We start from the raw sequence: 12,334 nt of genomic DNA on the forward strand, positions 1-12,334 counted from the left end.
GACAGTTAAATGACGGAATGCATCTGAGAGGATGACAACCACAGAGATGGAGTAATGAGATCAGCTCATGTGCCAGAGATGGATTGTGGGGGCACACAGCAACGGTGAGGGACGCGGAGGGATGCGGAGGCCTTCATCCAGCAGTGGTTAGACCATGGCTGATAATGATTATGTTGATGACTACGAATATAACAGATATATAAACACAGCTCGTTCACCAGAGATGGATTGTGGGGGCGCGCGGAAACGGTGAGGGATGTGAAGGCATGGGTAAGCCTTCATCCAGTAGTGGATAGACCATGGCTGATGATGCTTATGTTGATTATGAAATAACAGATATATAAACTCGGCTTGTGCACCAGAGATGTATTGTGGTGGCAAATGGGATTTGTGAGAGATATAATCATGGGGAGACCATCCAATAGTGGATAGCCCGTGGTTGAAGATGATTACGATGATGATATAAACACTTTAAAGCTCACCTCCAGGGCAGCCATGCGAACGACCTGGTTGCTGTGATAAAAGAAGTTTGGGAGCACGTCAAAGATAGACGTCTCAGACATGATGAGTTTCTGCAAGGGAGATGCAAGGCAAAATAAATTAGCTTCTTCGGGGTTCCATTTTTCTCCTTTGTCTTTTTCTCAAGCGTATTCCCATTGTGCCAGAGGCATCATGTCGTGAGAGGATAAATACATTCGGAAATTTAATTGGACAGTGCCCTAAGAAAATCCTCACTCACAAAAAAATCCCCCCCCCCCAAAAAAGCCCACAGGCTGTTGGGGCAAGTGCCGTTAGCAAACACTTATTAAGGCAGGCACGGCGCACATTGGGGTGGTGTGGCCAACACCACGGCCGGGAATCGAACTTGGGGTGGTACCCAGTTCGAAACTATTGCTCCCCACAAGACAAAAATCACCCATATAGCCTAAACAGCCTGAACAAACTTAACTGCTCCCCACAAGGACAAAGGATCCCCCCCCCCCGTATAGCATTAACAGACTGTTGGGACAAGTGCTGTTAGCGAGTAGCACCTATGAAGTCTGGAACAATCTTCATAGGTGCTCGCACTACACCAGGTACTCATTTGAGGCTGAGTCGACCTATGGGAGGCCCAGGACCGGTTAAAATAATCGTCACTGGTGTTGGTCGTGAGCGGGAATCGAACTCGGGTCGTCGGGCTCATAGTGCAGTGCGATAACCGCTGCACTGCCACGACAAACAGGCACTACTACCAACACAACCGCCATTCGTCACTAAGGGACAGTAACGTCTCCACGGCGCCTGTGCCAGGCCAGGTGCACTTTTGAGGCCACGTGAAGTGTCGAAGACTCAGCTGACAGGAGGTAATGGGACAGACCCAGGTGCCATGGGTTGGCTGAATAATGCACCAGCTGTACCCCCTACTGTGCCAACTTGCTGCATCTTAGCCGCCCAGTGCTCCGCTCATTGTTGTGAGCGTCACTCCTCTGCCCTCAGTTGTTGTTGGAGGGCGACTGCCAACTGCCCAGTAGCAGCAGCGTCCTTCACGAGCCTCCTCCACAGAACCCGATTTTGACACCGCTGGTAACAGTCTTCGACACGTCCACTCAGCTCCACATCCTCCCGTACCGCATCAGTCCATCTCCTCTCCAGTCCATTTCCTGCCTGTTTATCCCCCTCTATGCGGCCAAATAGAAGTTGCTTGGGCATGCGGTGGCTGGGCATGCAGGCTACATGACCCAGCCAACACAGCCTTTCCTGCCGGAGGGGATCACCGATGGGGATGTGTCCAGAACTTTCAAGGATTTGTGAGCTCTTCACACAAACCAGCCTGGTTAAACCCAGGATGGATCGTAGGCAAGCCAGCCTGAATGTTTCTAACTGGCGCAGATGTTCCACCAGAGGGGTACACGTTTCACAAGCGTAGAGAAGGCACGGCATGACTTTGGCCAAGAATACCCGAAAATTCGTGCGGAGTGACAGACCAGGTAGCTTCCACACAGCATTATGCAGCCGATGAAAATATAATGCCGCCCGACTGATTCGGAGTGAGGCCTCTGCTGTCAAACCGGAGCTAGTCATAAGCACACTGCCCAGGTATGGCAAACTCTCCACTCTCTCCACAACTGCTCCAACACACAGGTGCACACACACACAAACACGCACCTTCAGGTTTTCAGGACAAAACTGGTGGCCGTACATGTCGATGGCCGACAGGAAGATGGACTCCACTTGGTTGTGCCGAAGCTCATAGGACGGCAGGTGGCAGGCAATGAGCACCTAGAGGAGGTGGTCCAGGGGAAGCGCCGATACAAAACGCATCAAAGTCGCCCCACCCCACCATCTGACGCCACCGCACCTGGGCAACGGCTCGCGGTGAAAGCAATTCATAAAAAGTTGCGAATGTGAGCGCATCAGCTCATCAAGCCGCTGCGGAGAGAAGCAACGGGCATGTGCATTTTGGAGAGAGAACGAGGCAGTCGGCGGAGCGGCACCTGTCGGGCGCGTAGCGCGACGCGGGCATTGGTGGTCTTGTTGAGCTGCGTGAGCTCGTTAAGGATGTTGGTGAGCTCCTCCGTGAGCGTCGGGTCTCGGCCGCACAGCTGGTCCTAAACAAAGGCGGGCGCGACGAGGCGGAGAGGACAAACGACAAAAAAAAAGCGACACGGCTCATTCCGCCGGCTCGTCAACCTCGCAACGGTGGCCGCGAGACCCAGAAGTCAAACTCATTTGATCCTTCATCTCGTGCCTCCTGATACTACGCTGTGGCGCGAACAGGGGGCAAGCGTGAACACATTTCTTCAAGCGAGACGTTTCGCCGGTTCACTTTACATTTTAAGACGCACGAAGAGGACACAGTTCTCGAGCTGCGAATGCGCACGTCCGTCCACACTCGTGGACGAGGGCCACCCCACGGCCACGCGAGTCGCGGGGGTCACAAAACCAGACTTCACCACACTGGTCAGTGCATGTCGGTGCACGCGAGCATCGTGAGAGAATGCAAGTACAGCGCAACGATGGATTTCGCTGCACTGCACCACTTCTGACTGCCGTGTAGCACAGAACCACGTGACTGGTGGTCACCCATCCAGGCACTGTCCAGGCTCAACTCTGCTTAGCTCCGGGGAGCGGACGAGATCGGGCACATTTCAGACGATTTGTAAAACTGCAAATAATAATAATAATTCACAATCCTGACTTTAAATGCTTTCGTGACTGCAGGAATTCATATTCTTGGGTCTTTCGGTAAAGCCACGTAGATAGATGAAATAATAAAAATTTGTGACAGTTATTTTTTTTTTATCTATCTACGTGGCTTTACCGAAAGACCCAAGAATATATTTAACAATCCTATTAAAATACACGAGTGAATAAAGGCCTCCCGATTCCTTGTCACGAATGTAGGTCGTTTGACCATACTTCACCATGCTGCTTAGCGCAGGCTGGTAAAGGCTACATCCCATTACACTACGTTGTATGTACAGTAAACGTGAAAAAATTATGAAATAAAAATTCTCCACTTGTGGTTTCTCATTCCCGCTCGGGAAATCAAAAATCCTTCAAAAATCCTTCAAAAATGTTATCCATCAAAAATATGTTCTTTGTCATTCTTACAATAAAGTCTGCAAAAACAATAGCTTGCACACTATGAGCAAGTCGCCTTGGCAACAATATCAATTCGCGTTGGCACCGAGGCCATATTTTTACTAATTTCCATTGTCATCCACGCACCAGGTCACCGCTTATGTACGTTGAACTTCGTTTGCGCCGTACGTAGCCAACCGTGCTAATCGGAGTTGCGGGAGAAGGACAACTTAACACAAAAAGCAGTGCTAAAAGTATTAGCTTTTCGATTTCGATTGAAAAGTGCATAGCTCCAGTGGCTTCCAAATATCGGAAGGAAGAGCTTTCCAGACAGCCGAAGAAGCGCATTTGAAAGCGCGCAATGCCGTGAACGTATCTGCTCAACGGCCAGCCAAAAGTCGCTGCTGTGATGATGAACGGAGTTCGCGTGACGGTTTGTGCTCAGCGTTGTTCACGTCTACAGCCACGGGCTGTGCCGTAACGCCATTGGGCACTGAACTTGGCGCCACCACAAACAGGCGCCGTCGCAAAGGCAACTTACAATGAGCATTGTGACCAGGATGTTCTTCTTGGCCACTTGAGCATGCGAAAAGATGAGATCGAGCACCGACGTCATGTCTCCCTTGTGCATCTCCCGCAGCGCAATCACGCACTTGTCGTAGTGCCCTGTGACAGACAAGTTAATGGTCAGTGAACGTACTCCGCCATTTGCTCGCCACTCGACAACAAACGACGAGCTATTTAAACCCCACGTGCAACAGTAACAAGGCCGCGCAGAGGAAATTGTAGCAAAATGGAAACTGGTTACATTGTGTTTGCAGTGAAAAGGGTGGGGGGGGGGGGGCAGACGCAGGGCAGGGAGGAAAGGGGGGCGCTATTAGCCCTCCAATTAGCCACAGGAGTTTGTTTGACCACATTTCACCATGCCGGCCAGCGTGGGTTGGAGAAGCTGGGGGGCCCAGGACTGGTTCAGACATCACTCTCAACCGATATCAGACGCGGCTCAAAATCAAACTCGGGTTTCCAGTTCCATAGCACAGTAGGCTAACCACTGTGCCACCAACAGCAACAACTGCCATTCGCCACTAACTGGCGTTGACATCACCACGGCGCTCGTGCCAGGCTATGTGCACTTTAAGGCCACGTGAAGTGTCGAACGACCACTGCCAGCATGTCACGGGACCCAGGTGCCATGGGTTGATTGAGATGACGGGCTGATGCACCACCTGTATCCCCGTCTGTGCAACCACCACTACCAAGTTGAGGCAGTCATAGGCAGTGGGGGAAAAAGAAAAACACCCTGGGACTTGAAAAGGAGCAAGGGAATCGACGGCACGGACGGCTGGGACAAGAGAGTCCCAGACTACGGGCGGCAGCAGAGGAGAGAGTCCTCGCCGACTTGTGATCGAGCGAGTTGCACGCAAGCGAGAGGGAGCACCTTGCTGAAACAGGGTCTCCACCTTGAGATACTCGCGCAGCAGGTCCAGCAGCACTGTCTTCATGTGGCCCCGGGTGCCACTGCGATACCTGTGGAAGAGATTCCCCCGACTCCCCCATTCAGCTGTACAAAAATTAACCCGTTTTTCACTATAAATCCTTCATATGCGTGGCATCGATTTTATTTTATTATTCATTTCTGTTTTTCTTGAGTAAGAGTTTCATTTTTATCACATTGGTATTTTAAATTAAATATGAAATAAGTATAACCCATAAAAACAAAGTTTTTCACTATAAATCCTTTATATGCGTGGCGGCTAGAGTCCTCTCGTCCTCTGGCTTGAGATGGCTGCCACCTATGGGTCAGATGATTGCATTGCACCATTAAGCAATTGGTAATTAAATATATTTTTGTCCTAAAAAGTGTAAAATTTTGGAATTTTTTTTCACGAACATTAATTGTCATGCACAACGAGTCTGTGTGGAAAATGTCAGCTCAATTGGATCACGGGAAGTGGGTTAAAAAACGACCGAAAGATTTGCACGGTCCTAAGCGCGCAAGCAAGCAAGTGAACTTAATATAAAGGATTTAAAAAGTGCTGCCAGCGAGCGCCGATGAAGGCGGGCGCGGTGCACGGAGGGGTGGCGTGTCTATTGCCACGCCTGGCTACCTTCGTACGCGTGCATGTTGAACTTCTATCGCACCGTGCGTAGCCGACCGCAACTAAATGGGAGCTGCGGGGGAAGTAAAAGTGGCGCTTGTGCCCAGGTATGCCTACCGCTGGACCAGGACCAGGATGCCCTGCACGTTCATGAAGAAGACCTCCCGGTCGGCTTTGCGCTGCAGCGTCGCCGCGTGGCTGTCCAGGGTGTTGGCGATCTGTCGACGTCGGCGGAATAGCGGCGCACGCAACAAGAAAAAGGCGTCAAGTTTGTTTTATTTAAACCGGGCGAGGACCCGTAAGACAAAGATGTAGTCTCGTTTGCAAAGGGCGACCTGCGTCACCAGATTTGCAACGTAAAAACTAAGTGGAGTACAACAATTAAGCAAATCAAAATCAGAGCAAAAGCAACCACGTTCGAGAAGAAATCGAACAGCGGCACCGACGATTGCTCCACCCCAACCCCATCCACCCCCTACCCCCTCCATCCACCCCATCCACCCCCCGCCCCTCCCCACCCCGTTCACCCCCACCCTCCGCCCACCCCTCCCATCCACCCCCACACGCCCCGCCCCCCCCGCCCCCCACCTCACCACATCCACCCCCATCCACCGCCTGCCCCCCACCCCGTTCACCCCCCACCCTGTTCACCCCCCATTGACCCCCCCCCATCCACCCCCCCCCCGTTCCGCCCCGGAAAACTGAACAAAGTGAGCGTCGATGCGGCACCTGCTGGCTGGGGAACTGGCAGAGCACCGAGGTGATGTTGCTGGCGTACTGCGCCATCTCCCTGCGGATGGCGTTCTCCACCGGCGAGGGGATGCGGCCCGAGATGCTCGTCATGAGCTCCTGGAGCTCCAGCAGTGGCAGGGAAGGGTCCCTCAGGGTCATCATCAGCACCTCCACCCAGCCCTTCACCTGTTCGCGCGCGAGCACACACGCGCGTCAACACCAGGACGGCACACCGGCGTGGTGGAGAGTAAACCCACAACATTTACAATTGCAGTGGTGTCGTCACTTGTGAGTAAATCGGGTGCAAAGGCCGGGGAGGGGGTGAAAGTATGCATACAAATTACAATGGATTTACTGGCGAAACGTCGTACTCGAATTGTAAAATTTTGTGGGTTTACTAGTAACAAATTGGACGTGTTGTTTACGTGACAAACCTTACTAACTGGCCGTGTCGGGTGGTGGCGGGTTATAACGACACATTTATATTTACGCGATCGAACCCAAAAAACCTCTGTTATCAATACCCACATTGTGGAAATGTGTATATTGTATCATACGGTCTAAAAATGGCTGCCAACCCGTCAATAGTTTCGACCACCGGCCATGGCCCCCTGCCGCCCTGAGCAACGTGTCCTGCCCGAGCCCACGAACTGTTCCTAACAGTCAAAACGATTTTTCGAGCTGGCAATTTTGTTCTCCGATCCAACCACGGATTGGCAAAGAGAAAACAACCAATCCCACGACAACATTGAATCATGGTATAAGTTGATGAACAAACAAAACTATTTTTCTTCTTGGTTCTTTCGATAAAGTCACGTAGAAGGGAAATAATAAAAGAATAAAAATAAAACGTAATAAAATTATTCTCACGACGTTTCGGCCACAACACCTGAGGACGGCTGCTTGCGTTGTGGCCGAAACGTCGTGAGAATTATTTTATTTTTTTATTATTTTACCGAAAGAACCAAGAAGATGAATTCCTGCAGTCACGAAAGCTTTAAATCGAAAAACTATTTTTTTTTTACCAGGTCCACCGAGCTATTAGCTCTTTTTCAGAAGCGATGGGGCCACAAATGATAGCTCAACGATGTGGCTTATCGCGTGGAAATTTACAGCAGCCATTGTGGAGAGAAAAACCAGAGGACCCGGAAAAAAATCCACGCGACCACGGGGAGAACATGCAAACTCCAAGCACGCAGGTGTCAGGGTCGGAATGGAACCCACGACCTCCCGCATGCCAGGCGAGGTAGAACTGATGCCACCCTGACAAACGAACAAACCTTGGAGCTGAAGAATGGCTCGGGGAGGCAGTAGCCGTGCATGACGTTGAGGAGGTTCTCCAGGACGGTGTGGTAAACCTGGTGCTGCTTGCCTCCTCTCAGGGGCAGCGACTGCTGTTGCGGGAGAAGGCTCACGCACAGCTCGGCCTGAGAGGGGCACACGCACAGAAAACAAAACATTTCACCAAAGAGCCACACACACACCCCAGATCCACGGTCAGATATAATTATAATTGCGTCATTTAAAATGGCAAAATTGTACAATTGTAATTGCAGCTAACAACGCTTCTGCAATTGTAATTATAACTGACCCCTTGTCTGATACAGACTGTCCGGGGCAAGGGCTGCGAGCAATCGCCCATTATGGCTGTGTGGCCAGTACCATATCCAACCCACTTTTGTCTCCCCACTGCTAATATTCATACACCACATCGCTTATGTAAGGTTCGAGCTGACCTTGGCAGGGTTGTCCAGGACTGGTTCAAATATCACTCGCCGCTCAAGTTAACCGTCACCGGGAATGAAACGGAGGTAACCAGTTTCAGCACAATGCCGAGCTGCTCACGTCATCCTTCCAGGCCTTGTCGGTCCTTGCTGCCTCGGCAGCCTTGGCTCCCATCACACGAGGACCTCCCAGCAAACGCAATGAATTCTCACAATTTAGGGACATGCTTTTTCTTGTTCTCTTCCCGATTCATTTGGCCTTGATCAGTGTACAGATTTATTTAGTTCATGAGCCAAAATGTTACATGACAATAAAAAACTATTACACATAACATTCAAATCAACAAATCAATCCATCGTTCCATAACTATGACGGACCCCTGAATGTGGCCTCGGGTTGGTGAACCCCAGATCCACACCCAGGATCTCAGCAGCGGCAACTCGGTGCTCTGACGCGTAAACCACCCAGGTCACCTCCAAACTGCCACCGATTACGAATATTGTACTGGCATTGACAGGTCGCTTAAATGCCTCAACAACTCAAAACGCTTTACATCGCATGTCATCTCAACTATTCTATTGACCCACGGCCGTCTATGGCCAAGGTCGAGACCACCCCCTCCCCTCCCCAGTAGCAGCTGTCCCCGTCTGGCGCAAAGTGTTCTCGCTGCACCGGCCTGCACACGGGCATCGTCGCTGTTGTCTGTGTTGTCGGTGTTGTTGTGCGATGTCGGGACACCTGGGGGACGCTGGAGGGATTGTCGAGCTGCAGCCGGGCCACCACACAGCCGACCTCGAGCACAGTGCCCGGGCGCTTCACATGGTGCACGCAGCCGCCCTGGGGCACCGTCAGCGTCATCACCATCTTCATCACCTGCCCACGGCACACACAGAGACGCAGATTCCCCCACAGCACCACCACCCCCCCACCCCGTAGAGCCGTTAGCAGACTGTTGGGGCAAGTGTTGTTAGCGAGCCCCGTGGAAAGCCGGCAAGGCTCACGAGGGAGTGGGTGGCCAACACCACGCCTGGTCGCTTTTGTCCCCCCAAAGCCAATGTTTACACAGCGCACCAGGTACTTATTTAAGGTTGAGTCGACCTAGGCGAGGCCCAGGACCGGTTCAAATATTCGCCACTGTTATTAGTCGTGAGTGGGAACCCAACTCTGGTCGGAGGGTTCGTAGCATAGCGTGCTTTAACAAACATTTTGGGCAAGTGCTGTAAGCAAGCACCTATGAAGGCCGGCATGGCACACAAGGGGGTGGGTGGCCAGCACCATGCCCGACCGCCTTAGCATCCTCAGTGGCGATAAATACACAGCGCACCAAGCACTAATTCGAGACCGAATAGACCTAGGTGACGCACAGGACCAGAACAGATCATTATCGTCACTGGTGTTAGTGGCCATGAGTGGGAATCGAACTCGGGTGAGCCAGGTTCGTACGTACGCGCAGTGTGCTAACCACTATACCGCTGCTCCCCGCCAACACACGCACACACACCTCCATCTCGGCATAGCACTGCCCAGCGACGGCATGGCCCCCGTCCTCCAGCAAGTAGTGCATGAGCTTGCCAGCGGAGGGCGCCCTTAGCACGGACAGGTCGTTCTCCTTCTCAAACACGCACGTCTTGTTCCCGATGGTCACGCGGTATCTGTCGTCGCGTCCACGTGTTCCAGGTCAGGAAAAGTTTCACACGCACACAAAGACAAAGATCCCCCCCCCCCCCCATGAAGCCGTAACAGACCGCCGGGGCAAGTGCTGTTCGCGAGCATTTATGAAGGACGGCACGGCACAAGAAGCGGTGGTGTGGCCAGCACCAAGTCTGGCCGCCTTTGTCTCCCTCGCAGCGATGTTTACGCACGACACCAGTTAATTATTTGAGGTCGAGTCAAACACGGGGAGGCCCAGGACCAGTTCAGATTATCCTCACTGGTGCTTGCTGTGAGCAAGAATCGCCGGTATATAGCACAGAGCGCGAAGCGTTACGCCACCGCTCCTTGCTGCACAAACACAAACAAAGACATAGAACCCGTGTACAGCCTTAACAGACTGTTGGGACAAGTGTTGTTAGTGAGCACCGACGCAAACACATGCGTGCACACACGCGCAAACATGAGCACATGCCGGCGACGTCTATTCTTAGCTGCGGTGTCACCTCTGTTATGTTGTGCCATCACTTTCCAATGGCTGGAGCATCACAAGGCAAATTTTTGCTGCTCGTCAACAGAAGTTCCGATGGACTCATCGTCTCACTACATCTTGCCAACGGCACAATGGGAAGGATTTTTTTTTTTAGTAGACATTCATTTCCGTGTATTTTTATTTTAAATTAAATTAAAACGTACTCATAATTAAACAAATGCATCGGTGGCATTGAACTTGAATGGGAAAAATATAACAAAGTGTTACTTCAAATTAGTCCGTAAAGCTTTCAAAGTAGGGGTCACAATCAGGGCATAAATAAAATCTACAGTGGCAGCTTAAGTAGCGGCTGCCCACTTAGCGAAGTGCTGATTTATCAAAACGCTTCGACCAAACAAATTATTCGCAATGGGTAGCCTCAAACTGCCTGCACCCCTGACACGCTCTGCTCTGTTACTGCCTGCTCTTCCGCACGAATTACTTTGATGCTGTGGCTCCGTGCCAAATGGCACCGCGGATCTCCCTTACAGCCGAGCAAGGGGTAAGCGGCGACACTGGGACTTTCCCGCGCAACAAACAAACATCGATCGATGGATCGCTTGAATAGTCACTCGAGACGGACCTGCCGATCTCCTCCTTCATGTAGGTGGTGTGGCTGCTGCCCGCGTAGGACAGGAGGAGGCCGCCGTCGCTCAGCCGGTGGGCGTCCACCTCGACGGACGAGCCGTTCATGATGATCACGTACGTCGTGGGGGACTGCCGGGAGACCTGCAGACGCAATTTCAGACCCGCAATCATTGAATCGGCGAATCCGCCAACCGTCCTGTTTCTATTTTTGTAAACGCCGCCATTTAACAAGTATAACCCGTAAAAACAAAGTTTTTCACTATAAATCCTTTATATGCGTGGCGGCTAGAGTCCTCTCGTCTTCTGGCTTGAGATGGCTGCCACCTATGGGTCAGATGATTGCATGCCAGCATTAAGCAATTGGTAATTAAATATAATATTTTTGTCCTAAAAAGTGTAACATTTTGGGAAAAATTTTTCACGAACATTAATTGTCAAGCACAACGAGTCTGTGTGGAAAATGTCAGCTCGATTGGATCTCGGAAAGTGGGTTAAAAAACGACCGAAAGATTTGCACGGTCGTAAGCAAGCAAGCAAGCGAACTTAATATAAAGGATTTAAAAACAACCGGGATCTGTGTAACACTTGTTTCAGATAAAACAACGAATCAAAGGGTGGGAGGAGTGTGGGTGGGTGGGTGGGTGGGTGGGGGGGGGGGTAGAGGGGGAGGGTGAGGCCTTGCTCCTCACCTGCAGCGCGTACTTGACCCCGTCGTAAATGAGCTCCACGGGGATCGTGTTGGAGAAGGTGTGCGCCGGCAGCACCTGTCCCCTGCATAGCACGCGGCGCTCATCACTCGTCAGGCTCACAGTACCTGGGACACTACGTCTCACGATAAGCCCCCCTCATCGCTCGTCATCATCAAGCATGCTCAATCCACTGCTACGCGGAGGCCTCCCCAAGCCGCCGCCATCACCACCGCCGCTGTCGCTCCTGCGATGTAATAAACCCATCGCTCGTCAGCAGGAATTAGCATACGCTCACAGAGTACCAAGGCCGTAATTATAATATATATTGGGGGAGACACATCCCCCCCAATATTCAAATATGCTCAAAATGTCCCCCCCAATATACTGCTATAAAAAATATTTTAAAATAATAATTGCTTTGCTATGTAAATAAAAACAACAATTTGCTCAACCTTGGCCACAATATCTGGACTTGTCTTCATATAAATCAAGGTATAGATTTATGTTTATATGATTGTGGTCATGGTTGTACTTTATTAATCCCTAATATCATACATTACATGCAATGAGGCAATAAATGATAAAAAGTTAATACAGAGCAATGTAATACAATACACTACTAGACTTTATTGTAAAAAATAAATAAAAAGTCCATCCCATGTGTTGGTGAATTTTTTAGTCTTTTAGGCAGGAAATGGCAGGAAATGAGTTTTCAAATTTAGATTTTTTTTTTCTGGGCTGGGACCCCCAGACCC

The 12,334-nt window shown here is 50.9% G+C and overlaps 1 protein-coding gene across 8 annotated transcripts in view; it reads right to left on the bottom strand.

Annotated features, from left to right (window-relative positions):
* LOC133348511 (acetyl-CoA carboxylase-like) overlaps positions 1–12,334 on the bottom strand; it is a 103,944-nt gene that overhangs the window by 43,924 nt on the left and 47,686 nt on the right. For all 8 annotated transcript variants that reach the window (XM_061561355.1, XM_061561353.1, XM_061561354.1 and 5 more), the window contains 12 exons: positions 11,580–11,661; positions 10,886–11,031; positions 9,622–9,772; positions 8,859–8,993; positions 7,676–7,822; positions 6,393–6,581; positions 5,781–5,881; positions 5,003–5,091; positions 4,106–4,230; positions 2,475–2,588; positions 2,146–2,259; positions 483–572 (listed from right to left, as the gene is read on the bottom strand). In XM_061561355.1, coding sequence (XP_061417339.1) covers positions 483–572; positions 2,146–2,259; positions 2,475–2,588; positions 4,106–4,230; positions 5,003–5,091; positions 5,781–5,881; positions 6,393–6,581; positions 7,676–7,822; positions 8,859–8,993; positions 9,622–9,772; positions 10,886–11,031; positions 11,580–11,661 — 1,483 coding nt within the window. The remainder of the gene's footprint in view (positions 1–482; positions 573–2,145; positions 2,260–2,474; positions 2,589–4,105; positions 4,231–5,002; positions 5,092–5,780; positions 5,882–6,392; positions 6,582–7,675; positions 7,823–8,858; positions 8,994–9,621; positions 9,773–10,885; positions 11,032–11,579; positions 11,662–12,334) is intronic.

The sequence above is a fragment of the Lethenteron reissneri genome, chromosome 27, assembly GCF_015708825.2.
Source record: "Lethenteron reissneri isolate LAM-NWPU_2019-01 chromosome 27, ASM1570882v1, whole genome shotgun sequence".
NCBI lineage: Eukaryota > Metazoa > Chordata > Hyperoartia > Petromyzontiformes > Petromyzontidae > Lethenteron > Lethenteron reissneri.